The 17,611-nt window shown below is 49.8% G+C and overlaps 1 protein-coding gene across 5 annotated transcripts in view; it reads left to right on the top strand.

Annotated features, from left to right (window-relative positions):
* The window catches only part of AGAP1 (ArfGAP with GTPase domain, ankyrin repeat and PH domain 1), a 520,576-nt gene that overhangs the window by 431,139 nt on the left and 71,826 nt on the right, over positions 1-17,611 (top strand). The window contains exon 14 of one of the 5 annotated variants that reach the window (XM_088021478.1): positions 1,008-1,085. The exons of the other annotated variants lie outside the window; for them this stretch is intronic. Within the exon in view, the coding sequence (XP_087877604.1) occupies positions 1,008-1,085 (78 nt within the window). The remainder of the gene's footprint in view (positions 1-1,007; positions 1,086-17,611) is intronic. 5 annotated transcript variants of the gene reach the window in all.

The following is a 17,611-nucleotide window of genomic DNA, read 5'->3' as shown; positions in this document are numbered from 1 at the left end:
TCTTTTCTTGGCTGTGGCAGTGGAGAGAGAGGGTTGGTCCGGCGTGCCCCTTCCTCGGGAACACCTCGCTGTTTGTGAAATGTCTCCTCTGAAGGGCTGGCAGGAACCAGTGTCTCCACCACAGTTGTCGCCATCCTGGAGGGTTGGAGGGCGGGGGGCAGGTGAGCTGAGAACGTGTCCCTGGAGAAGAGTGAGGAGGCTGGGGACCCCTCCCACCCACCCACAGTCACTGCACACAGGGTTAAATTCCTTCTGCATTTCACTCCCAAGCCCAGGGTTTTTCTGTGGGTAACTCGCTATTTGTCTTTTTTTTTCCCCCTTGGGCGAGCTGAAAACTTGAGGCATGTGCTCTTTGGGTTCCTCGGAGCTCCATTCAGAGCCTCCAACAGCCCCCATAGGAGAAGGGACTCCACCCTTTGATGACAGCAAGATGCTCGCGGTTTTGCTGGTGTGGGCTACTGTCCAGATCAAAACAGGTCTGGGGAGAAACTGCTTCGCTATTGGCAGCTCTGGGTGTTCTAGACCTACCGTCTGCACCATACGCATGACCTGCTCACCACCGGGGTCTCTTGATTTGACATGCTCCCTGTGTTTGGCCAAATCAAAGGGCTTATGGCTGCTGGTATCATAGCTCCTTCAAAAGACACTGCCCGTCGCCAAGGAGGAGGCCGGCATGGCACCATCTGGAGGAGCCACGTGTCCAGCCCGGCAGGGCGAAAAGGATGCATGGACTTCCTCGCCTGGTGGTTTGATTTTGTGCAAACCCATTGACACTGGCTGGGGCCCCCCCGCCCCCTCCTGAGCTCCGCGGGGGTGGGGGGGGACAGTGGGGGTTGGGGGGGCCTGAGGCCCCGAGGCCCGACGCCCATCTGCCTCCTGGGACGTGCCAGCTCGGGGCTGACGTCACAAGCTGCTTTGACATTTCTTTTCTCCCCTTTTCATTTGTTTTCTTTTCCTTTTTGTTTTCTCTCTTTCCCCCGCTCCCTCCCCCTGCTCTCGGGATGCAGCCAAACGCAAGGCTTGGAAACTAAACCGTGTTGGTAGCCTGCGAAATATTTACAGCAGCGGCAGCACCAACACTGAAGGTAACGCCGCGCGCCGCCCGGAGCCGCATGCCCCCTCGTTGTGTCCGCGGACTCATCCCCGCCGTCGCGCCATCTCCCGTCCGTGTGCTTGGTCTTGCCATTCATGTTCCTTTCAGCTTACTTAAATTCTGACCTTTCGCTTCAGTCCTAGAGTAGCGATGTTTAAATTACTTCAGAAACCTATTTTCTTCTCTTTTTTCTTTCCCTTTATACATGCGGGCACTCAATGTAATATTTCCCAAGTTATTACAGTTTTTAAAAGTGTGAGTATCAGGTGTAATGATCTGTAGCCAAATACAATAGTGTGCCGTGACATTTAAGTAACAGTCTTAATTTGTTTTGTGGACGCATACTCCATAATGCTCCGTGCAGCTCTAATCCAGAGGCAGCCAGGCCCGGGTCATTTGCATGGGCTGCTATTGTTGTAAATTCAGTATATTGTTGTGTTTCTAAAGGTCGTCTGGTGCCAAAGTTCACAAATTGACTTGCGTTGCTTTTTCCACTGGAGACAGCCGCCACTGCTTTTGTATAATAGCAGATTGAATTTTTCCCACCTTCATTTGAACAACACAATTATAAATTGCCTTTTTTTTTTTTTATGATTACAAATGTCAAGGGTCAGAATTATTTTGATGCCAGGCAGAGGAAAACCACCATCAGCCCAAGCACTTGTAAGGGAGGCTGGTGTACAATGCGTACGATGCAAAATAGGTCACAATCCAGCGATCTTGGTATAATAGGGGGACATTTTTTTTCACTTAAGTGCAAGCCAAATGGGTCAAGTAATCGCAAGCTCGTGCCCTAACACTAATTGACTTATTTGGGGATGATTATAACTGTAATATTTTTCTTAATGTCACTGTTTTCTGGGCTGTTGATTTTAGCGATTGCCAAGCAGTGGCATTAAATCTCTTGTAAATTTTAAATTGCACGCTATTTCTGTAAACAAGTCCCTCTCTTTACATCCCGATCATTAACCTTTGCTGATTTATACCACCATCCTTTTTCTTCCTTCCACAATTACTCCTGTCTTGCCGCTGAAAGCCCTGCTCTCAGCCAGGAAAAAAAAAAATGAATCTGGAAAACAAAACTACATTTTCACGATGGCTTGTTAAAGACCTATTTTTTAATCATAATTTTTTTTTCATTCCTCAAGGGGAACTTGTCGTCTGTTAAGGTACCAGTGGAGCTTGACCCCCCCCCCTTGGTATCTTCTTTCAAAGCATTCATTCAAGAAAGACAAAACGAGAGGGAAAATAATAGAATTTGAGGAACAGTCACACACAATATCATTTTTTGTCGTATTTTTAAGGGTGTTAAATATATTCATTCACTATTTTCTTAGTGTTAGTTTTTCGACTTAGGCTGCATATCATTTCTTTTCCCCGTGTCCTTTTCAAATATGTTTTTCTTTTGTGTGTGTGTATGCATTTGTCACAACAAATTTGTTGATTGACTTCTGGTCTTTAAGAAAAAAAAAAAAAGGTGACGTCTGGTTTTCCATGTGGTCGTATACAAAGTTGGGGGACAGTGAGGAAACAGTTCCCCTGGGACTTGCTGACAGCCCTTCCTGGAGACCCTGGTGGGCTGAGCCCATGACGGCTGTGACGATGTGCAGAAGTGGGAGCTTCTCACCTTGACCAAGCAGGTAATCTGTGGCGTCTGCCCTGCCCAGCTCCCCTGGCTGGGGACGGACAGCGCTGTGTGCTGCTCCCTGGGGTCTGTAAATACAGATAAGGCTGCATCTCAGGGCCCCTCAGTCGACTGCCAACAGCTCCTGAAGGCAGTCCCAGGGATATTGGAGTAAATAATGACCACAGAGCCAATCCTCCCTCCCATTTTCTCTCATTTCCATTCAGCGTTGAGTTACGTATGTGAATCTTCAATTAAGTGACATGATCATTCTTCATTTACTTTGGGTTTCGGATTAATTCTGTATGCGCGCAATCTCATTTCATACCACTTTTAGTCGAGTATTCCTGAATCTGTATAATTACATAAATTATCAAAATGCCTTTCTGACCTCCAGGCTTTTGCTATGTGATGTCATCACATGTCCTCTGTCTATAAAATGATCCTCTATGAAAATTCATACCCTGAACATTCCAAGGCTCGTTGTCACCTGAGGCCTTGAGTGTTCCGCTAAACATACCCGTCCCCAGACGGAGTATTTTTTTAAAGCGGTCCATTTGTGTAATGTATTCGGAGGTGCCCCCAAAACACCAAAAGTACAGTTGACTCCTGAGATCCCTGGGGAGAGAGTTGGAACCTGAGTTTCAGGCGTTAGGGGAGGACACACACTGTGAGCCAGGCGCTGTGCGAGGAGCGTGTCCACTCCTTCGAGCAGTCCTCAGCATGACCCAGGACGGGCGCCCACACCCCCCTTTCCAGATCCAGGGAGTGCAGCTCAGGTGTTACAGGGTGTTGCCTGGAGACTCCGGTTGGCAGGAGACTCAGGATCTGGACCTGGTGATCTCACTCCAAAGCTCTTTTTCTCCTGTGTCCACTCTTTCCCGATCCCTGGCCTGCATTATCTCAGCAAATCCACGCAGTACCGTGCTGTTAGGCATCCTGTTGGAGATGGGAAATTGGAGTTCGGGAGGCAGAACGCATGCCCAGATAGCTCAACTCCAGGACCTGCTCCTGGATCCTCATGGAAAGGGTCAATGGATAGATGTTGGGAGCGGATAAGACAAATTATCCAGAACTAATGACAGAAACACACAAGATTAGAAAACAAACAAAAATATGCTCTCTTCCACTTTTTTCAGTCCATCAGGGTTAGTTATCTCGGAAACCCGAGATGGAAACCTGATTTTTATGTATATGTCTGATATTGGACTAATTTTTACATCTCTATTACTTTATAAAAATTCAACTCTTTGACAAGGTTGGTGAAATTTAAGTTTCTTCAACAAGAACGAACTTTCGTTCTGCCATCTCAGAGGTTTGTGAAATGGGATGGAAGATCTATCGATGATGGATTCTCCAGTTCGTCGCTGCCTCCGAGGCCAAGGGAGAACCACCTCCACGTCAGGCGGCTGAGGCCAGACTCAGGAATGTTCAGGTCCATGGTCAGCGTCTTTCCGAGGAAGAACAGAGAGGGCTGAGCAGAAGGTGGACGCCGTGTCAAGGAGATGAGGAAGGAGGGAAGGAAGGCCTGTCGGGTTGTGTGTGAGCAGCGACAGCCCAGAGCGAGGCCGCACACAATCCTTGTGCTGCCTTCCCCCGCACGCCCAGAGATGCGTGGGGTTATCATCCCCTGCGAGACGGGGGGACAGAGGGACTCTTCCAGGACGTGCCATAAAGCATAAATGGGTAAAGGAGAGTTGTGTTGGAGAACAAGGGGTGTTTCTTGGGGTGCCAGGCCCACCCACATTTTGTGAGCTGAACAAGCCATTTTGTACTATAGGTGATGCTCATGCCCAGGACCCAGCCAGGTTCAGTATTAGCCTGAGTCCCCGTTCAACCCCGTCTCAAGTTGCAGTTCTGTGGATCTGGGACTTGCCCCAGAGACGGGCCTGTGAAACCTCCCTGCATGGCCTCCCTGCACCACAGCGGGCCAAACGGAGGGACCCAGAGGTCCCCGGCACTGTGGTCACAAACAGGCCCCACGTAGAGAAACACAAGCCTTTTGGAGAGCACCAGCCAGCTCGCCCGCTTGCCTTGGACCTCTGTCTGTGTCCCTCCTGCACTGGATGACCGGGACAGTCCCTGTCCACCACCTGGTGCTCCCGGTTGTGGTGCTGAGACATCCTTCTCCTTCAGGTCGAGGCAAAGAGATGACAAGCGCATGCTTACGCACTCACACCCGACACAGTGACGAGCTTGCCAGGGTGTCGGGTCCCTGCCCTGTGCGGGTCCAGGGCAGAGGGAGGGGGGGATGGGCTTGCAGTCAGGCCAGGGATGTTGTACGAAGACCCTGGCACAAGTGAGGGAAGATTCACTCCAGAGGAGGCCCAGGGTGCCCTGCGGGTTAGTGGAGAGCTGCTGCTCCACGCGATGGAGGGGGTCAGGAAAGGCTTTGTGGTCTCCGGGACTCAACAGGAGCTACAGCGGACTGCAGCACTGAGCACTTTGCTGGCATCCTGCATCCCAGCAACCCCGCGGTGGCGGGGTGGGGGGGGGGGTGCACGTGTCCTCCACGTTTTACAAAAGGAGAAACTAAGGCGTGGGGAAGGGCAGTCCCGTGCCCCCAGAAAGCACCCTGACAGGTGGACCCTGCACTGGGCCTGAACCCTGGACGGGGGCTCTGTAACAAGCGTGGGGCACACAGAGGCTCGAGCTGAGAGGTGTAGACGTGTAGACGCCCTGCTCGGGCCACAACCTCCATGGACAGCCCTCACCACGGAGGGAAACGAGGCTGCTGTGCTATAGTGGGTGTGACCTGTTGTGTTCTTCTGTGATCTCTGGGTCCAGCCCCAACCCCCGGACACCATCGTCTGAGGCTGCCTTCGACACTCAGACACAGGGCTTTCTGCTCTAAGTCACTTCTGATACTTGCAGTCCCATGGTGATTCTCAATCAGAAAGTCTGCAGACTCTGTGTTTGTGAGCGGCAGTGTGGACAGTGCTTCTGAGCCCCGACTCTTGAGCCAGATGGCCTGGGTCCAGTTCTGGAGTCTCCATGGCACCTTGGCCGCTTGTCTGCAGGCCAGGGAGACGGTGCGTTAACATACCCAGAGGCAGGTCGCTCAGCGTCCGCTCCCGCTGCTGCCAGTCCCTGCCTCTCATCAGGAGCGCCACGGATCCTGTCATCAAGGAAAACTCAGGGCTTGAGAAACAGGACGTGGCAAGGAGCAGAGGTTCAGCAAGAGATGTTTCCCTGAAAGTGCAAGAGGGGATTTGAAATCAAACCTCTTTTTTTCCAGACTTTGAAAGCTACCCCGCCCCCCTCTGTTCACTGTCGTCCTCAAAGGAGTCACCAAACATAGACATTTGGCTCTGGGAACAGACACGCCTGAGCTGATCCCAGTTCTGCCACTTGGCAGCTGTGTGGGTTCCGATGCCCTGCTGGGTCTCTCCTCCCCCTGCCTCGTTTTCTTCCCCCAGAATGAAGACAGTGAAACCTACCTCGAAGGATGATTGGAGAAAAAGCGAATTGACACACACAAAGCCCTGAGCTCAGAGCTAGGCCCATGGTCGGGGTGACCACACGGCTCACTGTGAAATTGTTAGAAAGACTTATTTAATAGGAAAATAACTCTAAGAACAGTCTGCAGAGAGTATCCATGGCACCATTTTTCTAGCCTGTTGAGTTAGTATTAGTTGAGGGCAGGATCGGCCAAAGCAGACACTGGTCAGTGATGAATGGCACAGATTAAGAACTTGTGCAGATAAATTAAGATTGGAGAGACCCTTTCAAGGGAAGTAACTCCAGAATTGTCTTTCTGGGGAGAGAAGCAACGTTGCTTGTCTTTCCAGCCCTCGACTTTTCAAAGGGTGACCGAGACACTCGACCAACCCCGTGAGGAGCAGTAGCTGGGGGCATCCCCAGGGGCATCACAGGGCCCGCCCGGCACGGCAGAGCCCACACACTCCGTCCACCAGGAGATCGGGGACGGACCCTGGAAAGTGATGAACATAAGTTAGAATGAGTAACAAATGGTAAACGTGCAGAGCACTGCTTAGGAACCAGATAGGAATCACAACAGATGCCTCTGGGTTTCCTTTCTCTTTCTAAACCAAGAGCTTGGGCCTCAGGCTTTCCTGGGTGCCTGGGCCATGAGCAGGTGCCGGGAAGATGCTCGCACATCCGTCTTCTCCATCCTGAAGTGTTTGCAGTTTGGGATCTGACCGTTTATTTTTTCAGGAGCTTTGTCTTAGGTACTCTCTCTAATTTAAGAAATGCCTGGCACCCCATGGCTCTGGAAGCCAAAGCTAATAGAATGGGGTTTCATGGTGCCCGGCTCTCTCTAATGTAATCTTCCCGTGACAATAGCAGTAAACATCCCTAACTTTGTGACCTCCCTTTGGGGACTCAATTCACAGAATTAATTCTGCTCGTGTCCTAAATTAAGCCACAGAACAATATCTCTGTTGGACTCTGGGCTAAACAAAGATATTTACCGAATTCAGAGCTTGCAAAAATATTTACCTGAGAACCACAAACTGCATGTGTTCATAATGACCAGAAATAATGGTGGGTTTTTTTGTTTTGTTTTTTGTTTTTTTCCTTTCTACTTAAAATTAACTTCTGGAGCAGGAGGAGGGAGTGTTTTTATATGTATTATTTAGTGGCCACAGGTCTTGGTTCTGCACAAGCCTGGACCATATTCTTCAGGCTTTCCTTCACATTTATTGTGTTCTACAAAAATGGAAGAAATATTGAAGATAAATAAAAACTGACTTTTTATATTATGGTGGGTTTGTCTGAAACCTTAAACACGTGTGGTTTTCATAATGGAGTAAAATATCTAGATCACGTGCCTATGTAATACATGTTTTGGAAGCAGAAATATCTTAGTATTTTACAAAATGCATGGCTCAAAAAAATTAGCATAAAAGCCTGGGGCTGCACATGACATAACCTCAAGTAATCTCACAGGGCACAGATTATGGTAGACCCGGAGATGGGCAGAAAGGCAAATGCATCCCCTCCCTGTTTCCAACTTTGGCCAATTGACAGTGGCTGTGTGGAGAGTTGCGTTAGGAAGGATTCTGAGGCTGTGTTGGGCTCTTTGGGATCCATTATGGATGTCTTTCCTGGCAAAAGAAAGGGAGGGACAGCACGCCTCTGTCATCCCGGTCCAGCCCCGTGCCTCCCTCACACTTGAAGCTGAGATCAAAGGGTGGGATGGGCAGCTGGTGGCTCCCAGTCGGCAGGTGGCAGGGCAGGAACACGTTCCCGAAGAGGACCCCAAAATCGGAAGGACGTGAAGAAAAGATGATGTGGCATTTCAGGCAAAAACTGGGAGAAACCCACTGCTACACTCACTTGGTAATGAAGGAAAAAATGACTGGGCCAAGCATTGAAGTCACTATTAACCTGTTAATCCGAGTACTGTGGTGTATCCTGAAACAAAAGTCCTGTTTCTTTACCAGCGGAGGTCTGGGGTGGAGAAGACAGCTGCTTCCCTGCCAAGTCGTGGCTTTTTCACTGTCAGAACACTCTTAAATGGTGAGCACCTGGGAACCCTCGGGCCCCGTGGATCCTGGACTCCTCCCTCGGCCGCCGCTTCAAGGGGACATGTCTCTCCTCCGAGTGGAACGTCTCACCACTGCACAGCTGAGAGGACACATTCTCATCCCGTGTTTGTCATGAACTATGCCTGGAAGGACACTCAGCCTCATGGATAGCACTGAGCCTGGCGGGGGGTGGGGGGGTGGCTGGGTTCCAGGTTGGTGGAGGCCCCCAGGAGAATGGACTCCAATTTCCCATCCTGCCAGCGGAGACAGCTACAGACATGCTGAGCCCTTCCAAACCCAGAAGAGGTGTCCTTGCTCGTGTCACCGCTGCATCTCACAGTGTCGAGCCATCGTGCATCCCCTGGGCACAGGGGTCCAGATCGCCTGGGCCTTGGCAAGAACACAGTGCAGTTGCTCTGTTCCCCAATCCAGCCCTGGAGACATGCACATGCACGCATCTGTCCCTGCTCTTCTCCCCTTCCACCTGCTCACCGAAAATGCACCCCTGGCCCAAGCCATCTCCTGTTGCAAACAGCTTCCAAATGTAGAACTGTTGCAGCTGCTTTGAGTCCGTTAACCCTTTGTCTGCTAAGACCCCGCAAAAATAATTGATGACTGATTGGCCCATTAACCTTTAAAAAAAAAAAAGTTTGACAGCCCAGACTTGTGTAATGAGGAGGGATTCCTCGTGAAATCAGTCTGATGGCTGAGTTGCTTGCCCCTGAGGAGGCAAAATTAGCCCCGTGGGGCCTCGTCTGCATAGAAACTGGACGCAATTAGTGTAATATCCGTTGTTATTAATGTCGTTTGGAATAATTGGGCAGGTTGATTTCGACAGGTTCATGGCGCTAAAATACTATTATAGTGGACCTCTCCGCAGCTAACTGTTAAACACGGAAAACTGTTCAAATCCCTGCGAGCCCAATCACAAAACTTTATTCACAGCTCAGCCCTGGAATGTCACGCCGTGCGACAACGCAGTTCTTCATCCCGAGCTGAGGGTGCACGGCACCTCTGATTTCCCAGCCCAGGGCCCGCGAACCGAAGGCTGCTGGTGACGTGTGCGTCCGAAACGACGGAGCCCGCTCGTGATGTCCGTGCCAGCAGGCCTTCTGACAACTTGAGTTCTATTTCTACAGGATGAATTAAAAATAAGCCCCTGTAATTGTCGCAGAGTCGGTTTGTATTAGTGAAAGGAAGCCACTTAAAAGGAAAAGAGCAAGTGTACGTTCATGGGGTCCACGCGCCGGCTCTTCACATTTTAAGTGAGGCAGTGAAGAGTAATGTTCGGTCTGTTTCTGACTGATTGGCCTCCCACTGCCAATTATTGTTTTTGTCATTCTTTATCTAGTTGCCTATAACTAAAATATCACCGTTCCCCTTCATTATGAGACGGAATCCTGCTGGTCCATTGGTGATTTGAATAAGGCTGTATCGTTGGATCCAAATTCATTTCAGGCCATGAGGAGGAACGTATTCGTGTTCGTCCATACAGAAGAAGGGGAAATATTTGGGTCCAGAAATCTAGAAAGCTATTTATTTAATGGGTGTAAAGGGTCACTGCTCCAAGCAAGGATTAAGTCTAGAGATTTACTAGGTGTTGACCCTAGTAGGATGGCCAGTTAGCGGGTTGGTGTCTCCCACCAGAGTGAGGTCTTTTGTCCCCAGGATGAGTCAGGACTGGATTAGGAAACCGGTGGCTACAGCTGGCTAGAGGAACCCCTGCACCCGGGAACCTGGAGGGCATCGGGCACGTCCCTTCCTACTCTGGCTGGTGGTCGGCAGCCTTCTCACCTCCCACGGGCAGGGGCCTCCATCCCCAGTTTTCCTCGGCGTGGTGGGGGCAAAGGTGCCTGCACCTGTGGGACACATCTAGACAGGTCCCTGGTAAGAGAGGAAGGAGCTCTGTGGCCCCTGCCCGGGTATGAAAACCTAGAGAAGGAAACTTGACACACGTGCCCCCCCCCCCAGCCCACTAGAACAGAGCACAACAGCCAGGACTGTCACATGCTCCGATGGTCCTGGTATATGTGGGACTGTCCTTCCGGCACTGACCCATCACTGAAGATGGCAGCTGGACCGTCCCTGGCCTGTGACTGCCACATCCAGGGCATCCTGTCACAGGAGCTGTGACAACAGCAGGGCAGACGCATGTCGTTTCCCATCCCCTGGCATTCTCCAGACGTGACCAGCTTAAAAGAATGGACCCTAGTGACAAACTGGGTAGAGGTTTCTGGGAAACTCCTTTTAAAAGACCCCCACCTTGCTCGTCTGACACAGGTAGCAAGGAAAAGTAGCAGAAGGGGTGCTGGGAAGAGGGGAGACCCTTCCAGCTCCCACTGGACACCCCCCCGAGAGAGTTCCTTTCCTTTAAATGTTTGTTTTCAAGAAATAAAGAGCACTTCTGGCCACTTTAAAGAGAGAAAAATAATTAAAGGTAATGAGATGATGCCAGTAGGGTCTTTAGTATTTTTCCTGACACAGAATCAGAGCCTGACAGCACTGCATTTTATATTTATTATTCCATACAGTAGATTCATTGCACAGAAACAAATTTCCTTCATGGAAATTATACGGAACATGGCTAAAAATGCAGTTGCTCTGTAATCCTTGTTCTTACTTTGTTTTAATCTTGGGAGGCAGCGAAAAGTCATATGGCAGATATAATTCAGTTCTGAAATTCTGTGTCTCTGAGTGTTAAAGTATTACCCCCCCCCAAAAAAAAATAAAGCCACGTAAAGACAGTATTATCTGGGGAAGCACGTGAGGCTGTAAGCATCAGCTGGACCCCCTGTGAAGACCACAAGTAGACCCCGTGCACGGGTCTCAACCCCTGATTCGGGGAGCGAGGCATCCCAACTGCCCAGCTCCTTATAAAGACGACTGGGGCCCCAAATCCAAAAGAAGGCTCAGAGTGGCACCCCCAGTGGAGGTGCCTCTTTTCTGGGACAGCACAGGAGTCCTGTCTGCCTTCTCCACGTGAGCCAGACCCCCCTTCTCCACATAGCCCAGAGGTTTATGCTCACTGTCCAGCAACGAGCCCCATCAGCGTGGCCCACCTGGCAGACGCCAGCCCAGCGCCAAAGGCACCATCATCTCCATTTGGAGGCCATTCTGGAGCCTGTGTGGGCAAGACTAGAGGGCCCATCTTCTGCCACATCTAGGCCCAGCGGTTGAGCTAAAAGAGAAAACTTGCCCAAAGAAGTCTTTGTCAGTGTTTGACTGCATATCGAGCTATGGCTCGGAGTGAGTCGCGTCGGGGACCAGCCCTGGGGCTCCCACCTGCCCTGTGACTGCCGGGACCTCTGTCCGTGCTTCCAGACACCTTAGAAACAGCACGCCCACAGATGTCGCATGACCACGCTTACTGTGACACCGCACTTCGTTCTCATTTGTGGCTTCATTATTTCTGTAACTGTGTGCCTTCCCAGGTTGGCAGTCACCCCACCGGCCTTGCCGTGGACAAAGCACAGTATCTCCGATGAATTGGAGTTTTGAGTGTTGGCACCGTTGGTTCTTCCTTGGGTCGTGAAACTTAACTTGTGCTTTCCAGGGTTGTTGGGGCTACGCCGCGGCCTTACCTTGCCAGTCCCACACCTCTGCTCGAGAGCCCGTGTCCACCAGGCTGGGTCACAGGATGTCTTGCATCCATTTCCTCTTTGCTTTGCTGAGCCTTATTGGTGTTTCATTTCAATGAGCACCCCCGGCCAGGGTCTCAGCTTCCAGGAGAGAGGCCTGAAGCCCTGTGTGGACGCTTGCACACTCTGGTTCATCCATCACCTCGAAACGCAGGGTAGGGTCTGCTCTTTAACACTTGTGATGAGTGACTACAGATTGCAGTGATTCTTTATATTGTTACTTTAACAATGAAGTTAACTGGGCTTATTCATGGTTCTTTGTATCCTTCCCTATCTCACAGGTGGAAAGAAATATATTTGTAAACAGATATATTTATATATGATTTGTTTTATTCTAGTGTACAGAAATGCAACTAACATTTCTTTATATTGGTCTTATATACTGTCCATTTACTAACTGTTGTTCTTATTTCTCATAAATCTAAATTACTTGTGGTTTCCTATGTAAACAGTCCTGCAATCCATGAAATTCTTTCTTTCCAGAGTTTAGATCGTCTATTTCTCTGTTTCATCTTATTGCATTGGCCAGCAGTGTTGAACAAAGGTTGTTATAGTGAGCATCTTTGCCTTGAGCACCCTTTAACGGATATGAAGTGGTTGCTTCTAACAGTTCGTCGTTAAGAGTAGTGATGCTATGGGGTTCAGTAGGTACTCTTTGTCCAATGTAAGGGGGTTCCCTTCTATTCCTAGTTTGATAAAAGATTTCAGTCATATTTCTTTTTCTTTTTTTTATTTTTGTTTTATTTTTTAAAAAATTTTTTATTATGTTAGTCACCATACAGTATTTATTTTTCTTATTTAGTTGTTTCCCCCTTCTGATTTGGAAGGTGCACCTTCTACTTCTTTTCTTGTAGAGATTGACCCTCATACTCTATCATGTGTGCCTAATGTTCATCCTTCACCCCCTTGCAGAGGAGTATGCCACCCGAGAACACGTTGGTTCCAATGTTCTCACCCCACCAGCCTGTCTCTGGTACTTTCAAATGAGACTTTATTCTCAGAAGTAGTATTTGACATAATTTTTGCTTAGATGCATCTGCATCTCTCTCTGTTCACCTGTTCACCAATCCTTCCCTAGCTCTGACCTTGTTTTCTGGACGCTTTTGAAGCATATTTGTTAGTAACTCCTTTAGCAAGGGTCTATTGGTAATAGACTCTTTCCATTTTTTTTTCTACATAAAATATATTCCACTCTTTCTTCAAAGAAGGTTTTCCTGGGTTCCACGTCTAGATTGACTTTATTTTCTCCCAAGACTCAAGGATAATCACCCTCTGTCTTGCAGTTTCGATTGTTGCTCTTGAGATATCTGTCATCCATATGGCTGCCATTTTTTTTAAGAGCAATGTGCCTTTTCTTGCTTTGTGTTATTAAGGGCCTTTTCTTGTCTTTGGTTTTCCACAGTTTTGTAAGCTTCTGGTGTGGGTTTTCGTGGCTGTGATCCGTCCTGGTAGATGCTGTTTCCCATGTCTAGAGCCCTGTATCACTCATTCACAGTCCTGTGAGGCTCCACCATTTGCCCGGCAGTCAGGCACGCGTCACACCTTCCACATACCCCGTCATTTCTGTTCCACAGTGTCCTTACTCCTTCCTCTGGCTCTTCACTCCCCTACCCCATCCCCTCACAGCTCCTCCTTCACCCTGGTGGGGGAGGGCGGGGGGGGGGGGGACTTGTTTTGTTAACTGCTATCATTTGAATTTCCAAAAGAGCTACCCTTTTTTCTGATCTGCCTGATCAATTTTCATGGTCTCCTTTTGCTTGAAAATTTAGGATTCCATTTTTTGTGTTTCTTTGTACATTTCACGCATAGTTACTTTAAATTCTGTATCCATAATCTTTTGGATCTAAATCTACTGTGCTGTTTTCTGTGTGTTTAGTGTCTTGGTTTTGAGTTCACTCGTGGTTGATCTTTGTGGAAAGCTTTCCTTGGGAGGAGATGCCAGGAGCCAAGGAGGCTCTGCAAATCTGGGGCCCGTATCCCCTTCCCGTCCTGATTGCTGGGTGGTCTCTCAAGTTTCTCTCTCCCACCTTATTATGACCTTATTTATCGTGCCACCAAAGGTGTTTTCCCCTTAGGGTGGCGTTCACTTGTAGGCATTTAGCACTCAGTGCTCACTGTTCTGGCGTCTTAATCCTTGGGGACTCAGGGAAGGGGGAGAAAGGGTAGACTAGGGGCTGGGAGATTAGGCCATCGGTGCGATGACAAGTACGTGTTGTGGAGAAGCCCTGCACACGTCTGTCCACCATATTGCGGGCCGGTATGGTTGGAAGAGGCCATGGAAGCCACACCCAGGCCGGTGCTCCCCTAGGAGGAGCGTGGCACACAGTTGTTACACGGAAAACTCTGAGGGACCCTGCCGGCTGAGCCAGAGCCAGGGAAACAGTCAACTGAGGGTTGATCTGGGTGATTTTGAAGGTTTATGACTAGAAATAGCATTGTAACCATTAAGAGAAATAGTGAGAACCAAAGAGGAGCATTTGGAGTTTATAGCAGATCTATCTCATGCATATTAATTTGATGCGAGGACAAAATATTTAAAGAATATCTGTGGGCATTTTTTAAATCCCCCAGATGATTGGATCTGGGGGGCTCAGAGCTACAGATCTGAGAATTGTCCACATATATCAGAAGTGACTGTCTACGCTTTGGAAGGAAATGAACCCTCAGAAGCGGTGAGGGGGTGGGGAGGCCGTGACCTAAACCAGGGGTATATATTCACCAGTGGTCGGCGAAGGAGGGCCAGGGAGGAGGAGAAGCAGCTGTGATGTACAAGCTAGAAAGAAAACTCTGGCTGAGCATGGCAAAGTGATGGCAGGCGTGCCGAGTGCACCCCAGGTTCCCCTAGGGCAAATACTGCTAGCTGAGTGAAGCACTCGTTCTCCAAGAGCCTGCAGCCAGCCTTGGGACCCTTCACCCCGATGCCGGGCAGCTGCTCAAAGCTCTCAGTTACAAAACGTTGAGAACTGTTTTGCTTCCCTCCCATAGCGTCTCAGAGTAGGAAGGGCCTACGGGTCATCTCTGGGAAGCTGAATTTCCTCCAGGCTCCCTCTGAAGAGGACGCACTAGGGGGGGTTCACTTCCCGAGGGTGTGGCGTCTCAGAGTTGGCTGTTGCATCTGCAGATAGCGCCCACGGGGAGAGACTCTTCTGCAAGTACAGACAGGAATGTTGGGTGGCATAGAAGATGCTAGAAAAGGAAACTTGCGTCCAGTCTAAGTAGAGGGAGAAGACAAGTGGTGGCATTGACTTTGAAAGTGATGGAGAAGCCACAGCGGAGATGCTGTAGGCAGAGTCCCATTTGGAGATTTGCAAGAAATGAAGTCTGACATTCCTGTCAACAGTTAACTGTATTTACTCCCATGAGTCGATTTTGCATACCTAGGTAAGTCCTGTTTACATAATTAATAGGACGAAGCCAAACTCTGCTCTCGCAGTTGAATTTGAAAGTCTGGTCTTTGCAGGAGCTCTTGCAAGTGTTTCCGTGGAGAATGCTCTGTAACAGCTACCGCATTGGAATGAACCAAAAAATATCAGTGCCCCTGGGCCACAGACCCCCATCGGTATTCTCACTGCTTTGTGCCGAATCATCTGAGGGTATGTGTGTGCCGGTCCCCCCCCCAGACGATGTCTCCCGAGTGCTGGAACCCTTGCCCCCTGCTTGGGGCCCGGTAGCCGCGTGCCTGAGCCAGCATCAGTGGAAGGCAAGCTCAGTTCTTTCCCTTAGTTCCAGGGCATGTAGTTCGTGATTCTGGCTGGGAAGCTTTGTGGCAGACCAGTTGTGCAGAAATTTAACTGGGAAGCTAATGGTTGTAAATTTTTTTTTTTCCACTGAGAGGTTCAAAAATTCTTGATCAGAAGGAGCTTTTGTTGTGCATTTGGAATTTCACAGATTAAGACAAGTGTGAGCCTGTTTGGTAGATGTAATCAACAGTTGTCACATTGCACCCATGAATTAGCAAGTTTTCCCGATGGCCTGACTGTGACTTATGTTGTTCTTTCTTATCTCGCCTGCCGGTTCACTGGGGTGGTTTTGCATAAAATACGTGAATTCAGGGTACTGTCTGACAAAATTCAGTGTAGAAGAGATTTGTAATTTATAGTGTTAGGACATTAAACCCCATGGATCGAGAAGCTAGACCTTTAAAAATCCACAGATGTAGTGTCTCAGCCAATAATTGCAAGGTGTAATTGTGGGTCAGTCATTGGGAAACCTATTTGAAAGTCACAGCGAGGTTTTAAGGGTCTTTTTTTAAAGATTTTATTTATTCATTTAGAGAGAGGGAGAGGCAGAGAGAGAATCCCAAGCAGACTCCACACTGAGCCAGGAATCCGATGTGGGGCTCCATCCCAGGACCCTGAGATCATGACCCCCGCCCAAATCAAGAGTCGGACACTCAGCCAACTGAGCCACCCAGGCACCCCCTCAGTTTTTAAGATGAAGAGGCCAGCTAGGCCGTGGGTGTCCAAGGGCATCCCGGGATGGGGGGGGCAGACACCCCTGGCCTTCCCCCCCCCGCCCCTTTCCACAGCAGGTGCACTACTCTGCTTCGTGTAAACACATGGGTCATTTGTTCTCCAGCTCAAGAGCACAATAGATTGGGGTAGAATTTCCGATACCCTCTCACGTCTGAACTCTTATCACCATCTCTCCAGAACTCGAGCCAAAGAGAATCAGGGAGCGTGGAATGCTCACATACATACCCTGCAAGCAAGCAGGAGACACCCCCCGCCCCCGCCTTGCTGAGGCTCCCGGGTCTCTCGATGCCTTCCAGGGACCCTGCCCTTGCTCTTCCTGGGGCATCTCTTTCAGCTCCTTCCCCGAGCTCTGCCGGGTCTTCTCCACATGAAGCCCAGCTTGGCCCCTTTTGGGGTTCAGCCAGGGCCATGCCTGACCTGCACTCGGCAGCTGCGCCCTACAGTATGCCTACATCACAGGAGCTTTTAACAACTGCAGGATTGTCATAGACCTTTGAGAAGCCGGTGGAAGCGCTGGACCCTCTTGTCAGACAACGTCATTCACATTCCCTGAGACCGGGTGCATTAACAGAAGGCCTTCAGCAGTGGTTTGGCCAGTGGACATACCCACCTTCCCTCCTTCGGGTACTGTTCACAGCTCCCCAGGGGACTAAGTTCTAAAATAGTGATTTTACGTGAAGCACAATACCATTATCATCAGAATGTGTAAAGATTTTACGTAAAGGTAGCATGGCCCTGTTTCTAAGGCAGTTGGTGCTCATTTAGGGAAGTGGTTCCCAGAGCTGGCTGTGCATTAAGAACCTTCCCGTTCCTGGGATCAGGTGGGAGGGGTCCGTCAGCCACAGTGGCCGAGGCTGCTCCTCTCCTGAGACAGAGGGAAGCAGGGAAGGACATGACGCGCGGAACAGCCTCCTTGTCCCGGGGCTGAGGGGCTCCGGGGAGGCAGGGCTCCGGGCGAGCAGCCTCGAGAAGGGCGGGGCTGACCTGGGCAGCAGGGAGCTGGGCGAAGGTCAGGGGCTGGGAGGGGTGCTCGGGAACTGAGAGTGTGGAAGATCGGGGCTTGGTGCAGTAGATGTGACCGCATGCAGGTGACAGAGTGGTGGTCACCTAGGCAGTGGTCCACTCGGCAGGTCATAGGTGGTTCATAGCTGCTCACGGGGCGATCGTAATGCAGCTGCTTCATGGCCCAGTGACTGGAAACTACGGCTCAAATGGGATGTGCCTAAAAGTCCAGCTCGAGATCTCTCAGCGGTTATTGGTAATTGGTCGTGCTGTTTATATATGGC

This window comes from Eumetopias jubatus, unplaced genomic scaffold (genome assembly GCF_037043125.1).
Source record: "Eumetopias jubatus isolate StellerSeaLion01/CBP00866 unplaced genomic scaffold, mEumJub1_p1.0 scaffold_3, whole genome shotgun sequence".
NCBI lineage: Eukaryota > Metazoa > Chordata > Mammalia > Carnivora > Otariidae > Eumetopias > Eumetopias jubatus.
Note: the sequence above shows the minus strand (reverse complement) of the source record. Positions and strands in the feature narration are given on the sequence as shown.